This window comes from Lytechinus variegatus, chromosome 1 (genome assembly GCF_018143015.1).
Source record: "Lytechinus variegatus isolate NC3 chromosome 1, Lvar_3.0, whole genome shotgun sequence".
Classification (NCBI taxonomy): Eukaryota; Metazoa; Echinodermata; class Echinoidea; order Temnopleuroida; family Toxopneustidae; genus Lytechinus; species Lytechinus variegatus.
In genome coordinates, this window is record NC_054740.1 from 5,820,391 (window position 1) to 5,836,005 (window position 15,615).

General features: G+C 37.4%; 1 protein-coding gene across 1 annotated transcript in view; it reads right to left on the reverse strand.

Annotated features, from left to right (window-relative positions):
* Positions 1-15,615, reverse strand: part of LOC121414043 (N-alpha-acetyltransferase 15, NatA auxiliary subunit-like) — a 41,779-nt gene that overhangs the window by 14,093 nt on the left and 12,071 nt on the right. The window contains exons 8-12 of the mRNA XM_041607127.1: positions 6,751-6,966; positions 6,065-6,244; positions 4,589-4,764; positions 3,331-3,483; positions 496-624 (exon numbers count right to left, since the gene is read on the reverse strand). Coding sequence (XP_041463061.1) covers positions 496-624; positions 3,331-3,483; positions 4,589-4,764; positions 6,065-6,244; positions 6,751-6,966 — 854 coding nt within the window. The remainder of the gene's footprint in view (positions 1-495; positions 625-3,330; positions 3,484-4,588; positions 4,765-6,064; positions 6,245-6,750; positions 6,967-15,615) is intronic.

Genomic DNA, 15,615 nt, shown 5'->3' on the forward strand with positions numbered 1-15,615 from the left:
TTTCTTTCTAACATTTGTAGATGAATTGATCAAGAACAGCAGATTTCCGCATAACGGTAATCTCTTTGGATACTTTGAAATCTTAAACTTAGTTTTTGTTTCTTCGTACCTCAAATATGCATGTAAATGTGAGAATTTTTTTTTTTTTAGTCCAAAGTTGGGGGTGCGGTTAATACACGGGTGCGTCTAATACACCGTTACTTACGGTACATGCATTCTGAAAATAATACTCTACTTCCCAACCTCCACTTTCTCACCTTTCCATTTCACTTCTATCTCTATCTTCTATCTCGGTCCTTTCATGACTTTACACATGGTGTACTGTAAAACACCTCCGCAAATGCATGATCCTGGTTATATCATTTGTAGCACATACATAGTACATGTTGTGAGATCGTCCCCTCCAACCCGAAAACTCTGCTTTTAAACAGCATTTGTTCATTCTGCTTTCAGAAAGTATGAACCCAGCAAAAATTAGTCAATGATTTTGCTCACCCTGTCGACTTCATGGCATTTCTTGAGAGCCTCGCCGTACATGCCTTGTCTCTGGTAGCTGAGGGCGCATTCCGTTTGAAACCACATACATTGCATTTCATTCAAGTTTTCAACAGCTGGTACACCCTCCTGCAACATTCAATTAAAAGCATATTGAGTTAACCCTATCTAGGCCGGGGTATTTTGGGAGTTCATATTGTCGGGGAGGGGGGGGCTCCCAGGCCCCCCTTGAGATCTCAGCCGTCGATCGCGCCGAAAATTGGTTGCCTGGGACATAATCTACAAAACTGTATAGTAATTTATTTCATGCGAATCGCTATTAAATGATTATGCTAATTTATGCGTATTTGTATGCAAAATCATACTTTTTCCTCTAACCCCCTAAATAAAGCTCCAAATGTACTTTTTGGTATAGAAACTCTTTGTGGTGTTCTTAGCAAGTGTACATGAAAAAATTGCAATATCAAATTATTTTCTTATGTATTATGTTTTTTGCATTTTCTTATGTATTTCTTTGGTTTTTTTACCTGTTTTTCATTGTTCTTTCAATAAAATTTGTTGGGGACTCTTCTGAGATCATAAAAAGCATCAAAAAAAACATTTAGACCAGCAAGCTAAAAATAATCACACATTGATGAATTTTGGTTGAAAACAAAATTTGCATCTATTTTGTACACAAAACACGTTTTTGAGCAATTTTTGGTCTGACAAGCACTTACATAATGTTGCATAATTTCAGAACCACGTACCCAGGTGATGCAAAATTGGTCTCAAAAGTTGCGCAAGACTTGAAAGTAAAAAGTCAGTGAGTGGCGCGGTCAAAAAATTTTGCACGGCGAAAATATCGCGCGATTCGTCGAGGGGGGCCTCCAGGGCCCCCCCCAGCCTAGATAGGGTTAAAATGTAAGTCTACAATATTAACTTTGCCAAAAGAAGAAAAGATGATTAGCAAGGATGTCCAAAAAAAAGGAAAAATACTATTTCAAATTTTTTCCTTGTCAAAGAAAAAACAGTCTGCATACAACAAAGAGAAGTTATGAAAAGAAAATTATCACTGGGGAAACCAGGGACAGATAAAAATGAATTGGATATCTGCAGTAACAAGCCTTCTATCTCACTTCCAGCAGCTATAAACATACATGTTTGAATACATGTAAAATCATTTAATTGTGACAAATGTGGCATCTCAGTTTCCTTGTAGAAAATGTGTGCGAGTCACTTCCTTTCATACCTGGGGACCAATTCATAAAGCTGTTCTTAAGTTGAGAGCGACTTTAAGAACTAGTGAACCCTTCTTAACCCTATATAGCCCAACTATTTTGAAATTGCATAGCCCGGGGGGGGGGCCTATTAGGCCTACCTCAGATCTCGGCCGTTTATCGACCGATTGCGACCAAATTTGGTGTGTGGGTGTCTCATTATGTATTTTACAAGAATGCGTTGTCAAATTTGTGATATTTATTATCATTTTTTATTTATCTAATTAATTATGCAAATATTCAAATTTTTTCAAGGAATTTTCATTTTTTTGTAGTTTTCCATCCATTTTTTGAGAAAATGCAATGGAATCAAGCATGTAATCTAAAAGACAGCTCACTCAACTGTATTGAAATTGTATAATTATTAGATTATAATAGTAATTAATTATGCGCATATGCTAATTTTTCTCGATAATATTCTTGTTTCCTTCTGTGTTTCCAAATTCTTATGTATTTCTTTGTTTTTAATTTATCATGTATTTCTTTGTTTTGAAATCTCTATTTTTTATTGTTTTTTAAAATCTAGAATAGTTGGTGATAGCCCAAAAGAAAGTTATGTGAGGAAAAACAGAAAAAAAACATTCATCTGACAACACTTCTTGTAAAACCCATACATTGTACACACAAAAGTCAATGGAAATTGCCATTTTCGGTGACATTGGTCACGAATATGTGCTATATCTCCGCAAGTGTACCCCCGATTTTCGCAAACAGGGTCTCAAAATGTGCGGGAGATGTGAAAAAAAAACTCATGAAATTTCAGCGTATTATTTTTTTGCATTTAGAAATTATCGCGAAAAATGTCGAGGGGGGGCCTTTTAGGCCCCCCCGGGCTATATAGGGTTAAGCGCTAAACCATCGCCAATTCAATACCATGTACCACAAGAAAGGATCACCAGTCGTTCTTAAAGTCGCTCTTAACTTCCGAACAGCTTTATGAAACACCCACCAGGTGGGCATTTTCTAAAGTTATTCGGATATATGTGACATAAAACAAAGGACCTGGAATAGAGATGAACGCATAATGGCATTATGCGTTTTTTCACAGGTGATTTCCCAGGTTCCCCATTAGTTTGTCTCGCATTTGCATGCGAGATTTCTGTCTGAAAGATGTGAATCTATGCCTTTTGTAAGGTCTCAATCATCTCTTTCTGAAGTTACTTCATGTAGTCACAAATTTTTTTTTTTTCTTAACCATGACAGAAGGTGGATAATATAAAACAAGTGTATGATAGGGATGTTGACAGTACTGCTATCATTTCTAGCCATCTTAATTTTAAGAGCTCCTTATTATTATAAATCATTACTGAAGAAATGTTGAAAACCCTGTTTGATTTTTACAACATACAATATTTAAGGAACAAGTAAGAATGTAATAAGAACTATTCAGGGATGCCACTAAAATTCTATTAAAAAAAAACAAATCTGAAAATCATAAACGACCACTTTCCTACGTGAAAAAGGATTTATTCTATGGCTGAAAATATGAAGAAAAGTCTGAATTGAGACTTTCATCTTAAAAGTGGCATCCCTTTGTGTAAATATTGGCGATGCCCTATGATTTCAATCGACTTACTCGTGTAAATTTGCTACACATGTCCTCTGCTTGCTTGATCATGTTAGCTCTCAGCATATACTTAGCACATTTGTAATTAACATAGCGATCTGCCGTGTCCAAGGACTGGGCTTCATCAAGACATTCTACAGCCTTCTTGGCATCCCTTGCATGCTAGAAAAAACAACAACAAATAAACTGTAAGAGCTGGAATGGTAGTACACTGAGGAGGGAAACAATGAAAGTAACATGAGGGAAGAAGCAGAAGAGGAATAAAGAAAGTTATTTGTAAACAAACTTTCGGCATTACTCCTATGTGTTTAAGATTGCATGCTCGATCTGTAATGAAAATTGACTTATGATTTTCATTATAGATCGAGCATGCGATCTTAAACACATAGGAGCAATGCCGAAATTTGTTTACATACTATAATTTCTCCTATAAAAAGCCTTTATTTACTAAAGAAAGTTAGTTGTATCGTTATAAAGCGAATACTTTGACATTTCTATTTATTTGGCATCAATATTTCATTAAAATATGTTCAAGATATGTCTGCTTGTAAAAAAATATGATTTTGCAATTCATTTCATTTCATTATACTTCAATGATCATTACCCTATAAAATCTTACAAGAGGCTGTTAAAGGTAATGTTATCACATCACCAACATCTCTATTTGGGGTTTGGAGCACCACTTCCCACAGTTTAGAATTCATTGTTACTCATTAGACATATACAAAAATTTATTGGAAATCTCTGCTTCTCTAGAACCCATCCTCAATGGGGAGGTTGTGGAAGCATTGACGCCAACATTTGGTGAGTGGTGGCACAATCTTTGCTCCCGTGCTGTAACAGACAGGACCAGAAAACAGTCATCTAGAGCCAGGCGCACACTACACTATCCCTTGTGATCCAATCTCAAATGATATTGTAAGAGCATTTGATATGAAGATTCCAATCTTTAAAATCCCAAGATCTCAGTTCTGAATTGTCGTATGAATACTGAAATTATAATTCCAGACTAATTGGAAACTCCCTGTAGAAATAAAGTTGATTTGAATTCCAATAATGATGTCATCGTCAGATGCAACTTGAAGTCAAAGCAGAATTCCTACCATTATGCTGAACTTCAAATGGAATTAATTCACTTCTTGGAAAAGTCTTATTCAATGCAATGTTCAATTCAATAAAAAATTGTATTGTAGTCAGATCGTGTAGTGTGAGGTGGGCATTAGATCCATAGCTATAACCTTGAGAATTATTCTACGGCACAGCTCACCTTGTAGATTTTAGCTTTGGCAATGAAGAGTTCTATGAGAGTTGGGGTGTGTTCAATGGCCCTGTTAATGAATTCAAAAGCCTTCTCCAAGTTGCCTAAGTGATCATAGTGCTGAGCAAGAAAGTATAATGTCCATAGAAGTACTGTCGGTGGTTCACAATCTCCTTCTGTAGGGTCTGCGGCAGTGAAGTGAAAGCAAATATAAAATGAAGATATTATGGCATTAAAATTCATGATGCTAAACATATTGTTTGTGTTTTTTTTTTGTACTTCATCACCACGATGAACCTCTTCCACATCATCAATATTGTTCGTTCTAAATTTGAAGTCATCACCACTAGTGCCATTACCACCAATGGCAATGTCATGGTCAATGTTATCACCATCATCTTCACCATTAGGCAAAAAAAAATAAAACAAGGCAAAGCGATTTTGTGTCTCGCGCACTTATGAAAATGACCAGAAATATTGCGATTTGCGAGGGCACGCAACAGAATTGTATCAAAACTTCATTGTGAAATGACTTGGATGGAATAACACTTGTCATAAAAGCCTTGCACGTTAACTTTAATGTTGACCTGAAGATGGCCTTTGACCTTACCATGTGACCTCTGACTGCAGCATAACATGCAGGTCACCCAAGTCCATCTACCATAGAAGTTTGGTTGAAAAGCAACTTACGGTTGCGGAGTTAGGTGTCATAGGATTTGTGACGGACGGACGACGGAGGACATTTGGATCCCTAAGTCTCGCCTTCACCTCTGGTGGGCGAGACAAAAAAAATTGTTTACTTGGCATAACCCGTCCAGCCCTAAATATATTGCCAACCTCACGCTTTTGAAAAAAAAAAATTATCTGATATTGACTGCGATCGATTGCATAAATATTGATATCGCAGTGCAGAAAAAAAAAACAGATATTCTTTGCTTTTGTATGTTCTGTGCATCACCACACTGTACTGTGTATTGGCCACCTTTCGCACGCGAAGTGCAGTGGGCTGGGCAGGCATTACGCCGATACCGCTCGCTTGGCAGAACTGCATGGACAATCCAAGATGGCTGTATATGGCGTCCAGTTCACGGGCAAAACACACAGTGGTCTATCCTTCTCATCAGATCATCCCCAAGGTCTGAGGACGTATCTACGCCACTGTATGTATGTGTATTAATTACTACTTTCACATATGCAAATAAAAAAAATTATTAAAAAATCCGCCCTACCTACCCAAATTTCCATTGGCCTGTTACGCCGAGTCAACAAGATATTTTTTTGCCTTATCATCATCACCATCAAACCTACATTCACAACCATCAGCATATTAATAAACTCCACTACATCATTCACAATCCTTCCCACATATCATTTCATTTTTTTTCATAGTCACCGTCATCATCAAAGTGATGATCAACGTCATCCATCACCTTCACCACAACCATCACCACCTGCATCATCACCAGGTTTGTTCAAGGCACTGACCTTCTTTACTAAACCTTCCAATGGAGTCTAGGCATTCCCTGTAGCCAAGGACCATCCTTTCTATTGCAGCGACCTTAGCGGGCTCCTTGTAGAGTCCTCGTAGACTGGTGAAGGCAGGAGGAACCCCTTTCCTGAACATTTTCCTCAAGTATTCATCTAGCATCTTGTCAAACTCTTCACCTTTATAATAGAGATTTATAATATCAGACAGAAATGAAGTCATCCCAAGAAGAAAAGATGAATAAATCAGCAATGCCACCAGCAAGGTGAGCATATCTACCAAAGAATTTACTATCTACTGGGTTATAATTACAGCCACCCCCCCCTCCCAATGTAATAAAACGTGATAGCCAAGTGCCCTTGCAAAAAATTAGACCTTTACAAATTACTCTTTAACCTTAATCAGGCTAGGCTTTTTTTCCTGCTATACAAAACTAAGAATGGAAATAGCAGCCCACACCCCCCCAGGGGCCGCGGAACGGGGGGGGGGGGGGGCTGGGGGGGCTTGAGCCCCCACACTTTTTTCCAAAACCGTGTACAAAAACGTAAAATTGACCATATGATTGTGATTTTTAGCATGGTCGGCCCCCCACTTTGAAAATCGTTCCGCGGCCCCTGCCCCCCCCCAAAAAAAATGAATATTCCACTTCAATTCCACAGGCGAGGGTAGGAAAATGATGCACTACCTGTCACAAACTTGAGAGGCAATCTCTTGGGTGCTGCTGCCCTTGGATATTTGCCCATGTAAGTAGTATAGATGGCTAATCTCTCAGCCTCGGTAGTTGCATTGGTACTTCTCTCAAGGCCTTCATAGTATGCCCAATTCTCAGGATTCCTCTCCAGGAGGTGCTCAAAGATCTGCCTTGCTTCGTCTGCTTTGCCAAGCTTTAACAGCAGATCCGCTAAATGAAACGTGCAGAAATTTGACAGAATTATCAGTCTATGTCCTTACATTTAACACCTATGCTCAAGATAATTCTTGGCTAGATAGTTGAAATTAAATTATGATCAAGAGTTAATACTTCCAGTCATCATTCTTCGCATCTTTACAATGACAAAGGAACTACTTTGGAGTCTGGCCCAATACTACACACTTACCCTACCGAAAACATTAATACAAAGAGTACAATAAGCCCAAAATAATCTACACATACGGTACCCACTTTCAATGTGTCAGTGTCTTCCATTTTTGTAATTTCTTAAGTAAAATACACACAGAAGTCTTTAAAGATAGTTGAAATTAAATTATGATCAAGAGTTAATACTTCCAGTCATCATTCTTCACATCTTTACAATGACAAAGGAACTACTTTGGAGTCTGGCCCAATACTACACACTTACCCTACCGAAAACATTAATACAAAGAGTACAATAAGCCCAAAATAATCTACACATACGGTACCCACTTTCAGTGTGTCAGTGTCTTCCATTTTTGTAATTTCTTAAGTAAAATACACACAGAAGTCTTTAAACAGGGAGGCTGGTAGATGACAATTTGGTTATTCAACGACTTTTGTCAGCCGGAATAAAATTGAATTCACATTGTGGATCCTGAATTAACATCACCACAGCTTATACAAGCGAATTTGATCTTGAAATGGCTGGAAAAAAATTGCCCATTGGTGACACCATCATGCATTTGTATTCAATTAGCAGCAAGTACATAAACACAATAGGAGTTCCATTTGCCTACATAAATAATGAAGTACTGTGTTGTTTAATTCAACCTACAGTATCGCCCAAAATAAAGTTGACACCCTTAACGCACGTAACGCCGCACCGGCCCGCACTGCGTTTATTTTTTCATTAACGTTCACGCGCGTTATTGCCAGCGCGGAAGGATATCAAACAAAAACAAAAAAAAAGTACCTCGTAGACTTACGTCGCATTATTATTGCGATAACGAACGCGATAATAGCGCAATAATCATGAAGATTGTCATAATAAGATGAATCGGCGCGCCGATGTTTTACTAAAACCTCGTGTAAATATTTTGAAATTTACCACCCTCTTGGAGATCGAAATCCAGGAAATCCAAGGGTGTCGATTTGGGTTGATTAACGGTGCGCTAGTTGACAAGTCAACAAACTGAAGAAGTCTCGGAGGAGGTGACTTGGTTTGACCAGACCTCGGAGATGCCAGAACACTCGTCGTCTCGTGCCATCATGAGAATGCTAGATCCGTTCTGATTTGGAGTTCAGTTGTTTTCCCCATGATTCATTAATATACTCGTTTTAACTAGTGTCAGTTTTTAAGAATTCTCATTTGTCTTATCATGTTTCACTTTCTTTAAATGCGTGTAGTTTGTTTTCAACCTAAAAGACATTTTGTCCAAGAGCAAAAATAAATAAAAATAACATGATAAAAAAGGTTTTCAACCCAAAATTATGACATTTCGTCTAAGAAAAATTTTGACAAGCTGAAGCAGAAATAAAAAAAAAAATGAAATGTTCACTTTCAAAAGAGGCATTTTTGTTTTCACGGCATTTTTACATTACAAATTTTAATTGTGCTTCTCGAAAGTGGGGGGGGGGCAAGGGTTGTCTGTGCCCCCTCCCCGGGATCCGCCAGTGCTAGTGGATACAAGATAATACGCGGGAGTTGTACCTCTGTGTTGTGATGTTATGTGATGTTGTAAGAGATTGGCAAAGCGAGGGGGAGACACGCATAAAAAGATAACAAATACACAGAAAGTAATACGACTTGAGAAACCACAAGAGCCAATTAAATAGCGAGATGCATAAAGATAGTCCTTTAATTTGTCCCCAGATCAGGATGAAAAAAAAATCAGCTCCCGCTTTGCGCTCGTTTAACTTATTGGAAAAGATTTCAATGTATCAGATCAGATCTATCATTTTCAGCTCGAGCTGAACTATGTCATCTTCATGAGTCACACTGTATATAACTTCAGCTAACACTTTGCGCTATATATTTTTTTTTGCTGAGATACAAACCGTGATACACAATCATCTTCGGCACAAACATTGCTCATTACAATGTTTAATTTCCAGGGCAAACGACATGTTATTTCCCCCAATATTTTAGCTCACTCTTATTTGTGTGATATAATTTGTTAGTTAATTTCTTTGAGCTCTCTGACAGTTACTAAGCTTTATTCTTACATACAAAAAAGGTAAGGTTAGGGGAAGATGGGGCAAAGGACCCCAGGCTTTCGGGCAAAGGAATTTTGAAATTTGCATAATTTGATAATTTTGAAGCAGACGTTCGACATGGCGGCATAGTATCAACCATGAACTTGTAACATGTAAGAATAAAGCAATTAAAGTAACTATCTCGGCTACATCTTGAACTGTTCAAAGGAACCACAAAAAATCAGCTTTTACCTGCAGTTCAGCAGTTCAGGGAAATGGATGAAAATACCCCCCCCCCCCCTTATTGGCGGAAGCTGCATCCGCGGCCCCTGTTTCTGTCAAGTCTTCAAGATCCATTTGATGGTGTAGTACTATCGTAGCCGGGATTTATTGGGGGGGGGGCGATGATTGCACGCGAAGTGTATAACACTTGCAGTCTTGCAGAGCGCGCAAATTTTAAATAATTTTTCTTCCCGCTCGAAGCGTGGATGTTAAATTGCATTAAAAAAAAATAACAAATGCCTACTTTGGTATAATCAGATTTGATAGAAAAAAAGATTCAGCAGCATTAAAAACAGAGTAGAAGACAAGTATGCTATGCAGTAAGGGAGAAGTAATCCTACCCGCGGATGACATAGATGCTCTGAAATTTCGAAGAGCAAAATTTCCAGGTCATATCATGGTAACACCAACAGGATTTGTTAATAATTGTGCTCTGGCATTATTAGCTCATTGCGTGATATTTAAACACAAAAGGAGGGGGAACATCACGGTGACTTCTCTTTTCATATCCTTTTCGCCGTTGTCAGAATGTTTTCTATTTCTATAGAGAGTAACAAAAGGTAAATCAAGTATCTTAACTCTTTAGCATCTCAAAACAATTTTGAAACATGTCCTGATCATTCGTTAATTAAATCTGAGATGTTTGTGACTTCTATTTCATTTCCTTTTGCCGTTGTCGGAATGTTTCTTTTATATTTCTTAGAGAGTTCATAACAAAAAGTATATAAAATATATGTTAACTCCTTAGCATCTCAAAGCAATTTTGAAACATATCCTGGTCATTCGTTCATTAATCTGAGATGTTCGTGAATAAAATCGTGAATTCTCTTTTATTTTGTTTCCTATTTGCCGTTCTCGGAATAGTGCTTCATTAATCTTTCTTTGAGAGTTCATATCGAAAGGTATTATTTTAACTCTTTAGCATCTCAAAACAATTTTGAAACATGTCCTGATCATTCGTTCATTAATCTGAGATGTTTATGACTTCTATTTTATATCCTTTTGCCGTTGTCGGAATAATGTTTCATATATATATTTCTTAGTGGGTGTTGCAAGAAAATATTTGCGATTCAATTGCAAATATTCTGTTACAATTTCACAACTGATTTTTACAACGTTAGCTGAGCAAACCAGATTAATGCCTTGGTCACATTTACTCTACGACGGCGAGTTGAAAACAGCCGTTTTAACATTTTTTTTTTGGTACTAGCTATACATACATGACACAGGTGGCTTGAATAAAAATGAATAAAACGGCTGTTTTCGACTCGCCGTACGGCCGCCGTAGATCAAATGTGACCGTGGTATTAACTTCGTGTTTCAAGGCACAGATTAACAATCAATTACTAATTTGCAATTAATTACAAGACATAATAGTGATTGATTTAGGGACCAAGAATAGACTTGCAATTGATCGCAAGTTTCTTGCAACACACCAATAAAAAGCTCATAAAGAAAGGTATATAAAATATATTTTAACTCCTTGCACCTCAAATCAAATTTGAAACATGTCCTGATCATTCGTTCCTTAATCTAAGATGTTTGTGACTTCTCTTTTATTTTACTTTCTTTTCGCCGAGAGGTGTTGAGGAGTTAAAATATATTTTATACACCTTTCCTTATAAACTCTCTAGGAAATATAGAAGCATTCATATTCCGTCAACTGCGAAAAGGAAATACAATAAAAGAGAAGTCACAAACATCTCAGATTAATGAACGAATGATCAGGACATGTTTCAAAATTGTTTTGAGGTGCTAATTAAGGAGTTGAAGTAAATTTTATATACCTTGATCCTTAAAAACTAAGAAATATAGTCGCTGCATACTTGTAACTCATATTTGAGTGATTTCATGCAAGGGTCTAGAGTGGGCCATAATCGGGCCATAACATGCCTGCACGTCTATCATGTACTGTGTTATAGAAGTGTTGGTGTATTGTTGAAGTTTAATAATGACCCTACATGTATATAGCTAGCTACTTCGACCCGTTGAACCTGACTGGGATCAATATTCGTCAATTACGCCGTCTAGCACGTTTTGAGAACAATGGACGAAGGTGTGAAAATCACAAAGCATCCAACAATAGGAAGAATCCTTTTCAAGAAGTTATGCTAAGATCTCTTGTGTAGCGGTTTGAATGTGAATTAACCCTGGACGCCTGAATGGTCTAAAGAAATTACGCCTATTTTGTCTTCAAGACAAAAAAGATAAATCAATGAAATAAATAATGTGTGTGTTTTACTTTTTACAAACGTGTATCAATTAATCGAACATCTTATTTGCTGTATTGATGAAGAGTACCAGGTCGATAACATGATTTATTGATGACACCATGTGAGTTCTCAAATAATGGTACAAGATTTTAGAAAAAAAGTTTTGGGTGTCGTCTCGTTTATATCAAATCTCAGCAAATATTGAAAAGTTTCTGAAATGTCATTACTTTGAAAGTATGCACTTCATTAAACGTGCATATCAGGATGGTCTCCCATTCTGATGGGAATACATTTTGCCTTGTCATGGGGAAAGTCCCCATGTAAGGAGACAAAGGAGCTGCACTCCTTCCCTATCATTTCAGCGGAAAGGAAGTGATTACTCAGAGAATTCGGAGATGGAGGGGAGAAAGAGTAAGGTAAGGATCTGTCTATTCAAAAAACAAATGGAAGAAACATAAATAGAACGGGGGGGGGGGGGGCGGCGGAAGGAGAGGTTTGCCAAATAACAAATTATGAAAACATTCAGGTCACTGTATCAAAAGCAAGTTCAAGTTCAACTATTCAAAATTTAAAAAAATATATATCACATTATAGTAAAAATATAGGCCTACATGCGATGCAAGTGACTACAGTAATAGTATGATTTTTTTGTAAATGAAAAATATGCATGTCCTCTTCCTCCTCTCCTTTTTTTCTCTCACGTCATTATCCTGATCACTTCAATCTATCATAATTATGATTTATCATTAATCTTTAATTTATTTTGAACACTATCATGTTAAGGATTGGTATGTGATAATTTATTAATAAAACATAACTTGAAAAAACTATATAGCATAGACAAATATTGGTTAAAGCCCCCCCCCCCGTGGTGCAAATCTAGCTGGTCGAACAGTTGGGTAATAACAACGTATATTGGTATATTCCATATTTATTATTATTCTAAGGTTGCGTATATAGAACATGGTTTAATCCTGACAAAATGGCTTTTATTATATTTCATTTTACTTTATTTTCACCATTCGTTGTGCCCAATTTCGGCTCCAACTGCTCTCTTCCTTTCTATTCGTTTCAACGTTTCCTCTGCCTCTACATCAGGGGGGGGGGGGGTACTTAGATTTGGACGGGTGTGCGGCTGAAGGTTCAAAACCAATAACCATTATGGGTCATTTTGGCTAAAAGGCACCCATTATTAGGATTTATTAAAATTTGACCCCCCCCCCCGCAAAAAAAAATGGAGAATATGGACCCACGTTTAATTCCAGTATCTAAAAATTAGGGCCATGTTTAGGGATTTTTCAGCATAAAATGTAAAATCAAACCCCATGTTTAGGGATTACTTTAAAAAAAAAGCGACCCATTCCAGCGGCACATATGCCTTATTTCGTGAGTACCCCCCCCCCGGTGGTCTGAATGTATTCAAAATTTTCTGAACGCTAAAATATGACTTTATAGTTTATTGCTCATAATTAATTACCTCGTAATTTTTTCTATTTATGCCTCGACTGCACTGATTTTTGCTTTTTGCAATTTGCAGATACCATATTAAGACTCGTGAAACGAAAATTAAACGGCACGCACAAAATTTACAATTTGAAGCCAACACCGAGCTCTATCTAATGAAATTAGATCTAACTGTTGTCTTGTGGACGGAGAAAGGTCATTTGTTCGCGATTTGGTATATTTTTCCTTATCCTGGGGCTGGCTTCAAATTGTAAATTTTGTGCGTGCCGTGGAATTGTTTTATCACAACTTGACCAAGTCCGGACGTCTGCACACGCGTTGATCCTGTTGACTGTATCCACCGTCTTTTGACTTGTTAGCTCCATGGGCATGGTACAACTACAATTAAAAGTACAAGAACAAGTCCTGCATTTGCCTGGTCTTTGGCAGAGCCTCTCTTTTTCGAGGCTCAGGTTGTGGAGTAGGGATTTTCGTTTATTTGATTCTCTGGTTATTTTATTGTTATTCTTTTACTGGCATTTGATCTATTCATTACTTTCTAATACTGCCTGGCCAGGGTTAAACTTTGGGGAAATTGCAGAATTTTCTGTTTTTAGGGGGGGGGGGGGGTCGAGTACAAAATTGAAAATCAAATTCTTCGCAAATGTGGATGCATACGTTATACCGGATGTGGTTTATGAAAATATATAGCCTTTAGGTCAATCGATATCTATTAGCATGATTAGGTAAATAAGAGTAGGTCTTATCATCATGTCGGCATCATGTTAAAGGTGTGCTAGCTCGGAAGGACAAGTGGAAAAAGTATATAGATCAACCAGTTGCCTAATTGTGAATGTGAAAACAGATCCCCTTTTTAACCTTTTTTCAATCCTAAAATTCAATTTTTCTTTAAAATTTTGACAAATGTAGCTTACCAAAAACCTAATACAAGTTTTAAAATCATATTTCTTGGGGGAAATCCATGCAGTGCGTTTCCTTCCCTTAAAAATTCCAAACTTAGGCAATTAACTCTTAAGTCACCATGTAATCAAATTTTTGCCCACGTAATGGCAACCATACGATAAAAAGACCAAAGGATAAAAATTTGTCCATTGACATCGTTTGCTATTATTATGTTACCTGGTTATTGTTCATTCGTTCACTGTTTGAGGTTCATGGGTGGAATCTCGAACCAATTGAAGAGTTGCAGCTCTGTAATTACTGATAGCTTGAAGTAGAAGTTCGCCTTGGTGAGAAACACGCGGTGAAACTGTTCAGTATAGGACCTACCTTTAATTTTTAAATGGAATCTCAACAAAAAACAACTGCATACATGCCCCCTCCCCACTGCCATGTCATCACCATCGCAATAATCATCATTGACATATAATCATCAAACTTTTAGGATTATTATCATAATCATTCTCGGCACCTTCATTATCATCACAACATCATAAAACATTAATTAATCATCAGAGGGGCCGAAGCAGGGGATATATCCTATTTTCATAGGGTGCATCAATAATTGTCCACCGCAAAATATCCTCTGATCCGCCGCCCACGATCACTGTTTGCTATTCTCGGGATTATTTCACATTGGCGGCGGGAGCAAAAACATTTAGGGGAGGTCCTAAATTTTTTGACACACAAAAAAGGTCATCAACCTAAATTTTAGGGGGAACAAAAACATTAAACATCTCAAGGGAGGGGGGGGGGGTCCACGTGAATTTAGAGTGGACGCAGGAAACAAAATTGACAAGCAAAAAAAAGTTATCAACAATAAAATTTAGGGGGGCACGCCCCCCGTCCTCTGCTTCCGCCGCCTATGTTATTTCATAATTCTAATGATCAAATATTAACATCATTGTTACCATTCCATCATCATTATCTCAACATAATTATCATCATCACCATTCTTGTCATTGCCACATCATTAGGATCACAATCACCGTCATTACCTTTCTTATCGATAATGATCATCACGATCATAAAAACCAGCACTGTCATCACATGTTACTCAGAAAACTGATTTAAAGACTTCCCAATTCGACAAATTATTCTCTTAATTGTTTCAAATGTAAAGCTCAAGTTATACCTCTTTAATAGAGAGGTACAATCAGTTGCATCGTACTGATAACTGCAAATAATAATAATTGCAATTATAGGGCTCGGGTCTCATTCGAAAAAAAAACCCGCTATAGTGGTAAAATTAATAATAACATCGATGAGTATGATAATCATAATAGTAGTAGTAATAATGATGATGCAAAAAGCTATGTGACTCTAAATACGGCCCTTGAGATTTGGTTCAGCCAGCAAAGAGTCAGCATCAGGCAGATGAAGGGGATTTTCAAAGACGTATACTCGGACCCTAGCTAGAGCTGGAGAAGGAAGAAAGAATAAAAGGGATAATTATTGGTTGGGTCTGAGCATGTAATAGGTCCATGGTCTGAGGGACGATTGTGAGTAATCTTTTCATCATTACAATGTTAACAAGTGCTTTGCTTGGGACAGCTGCACT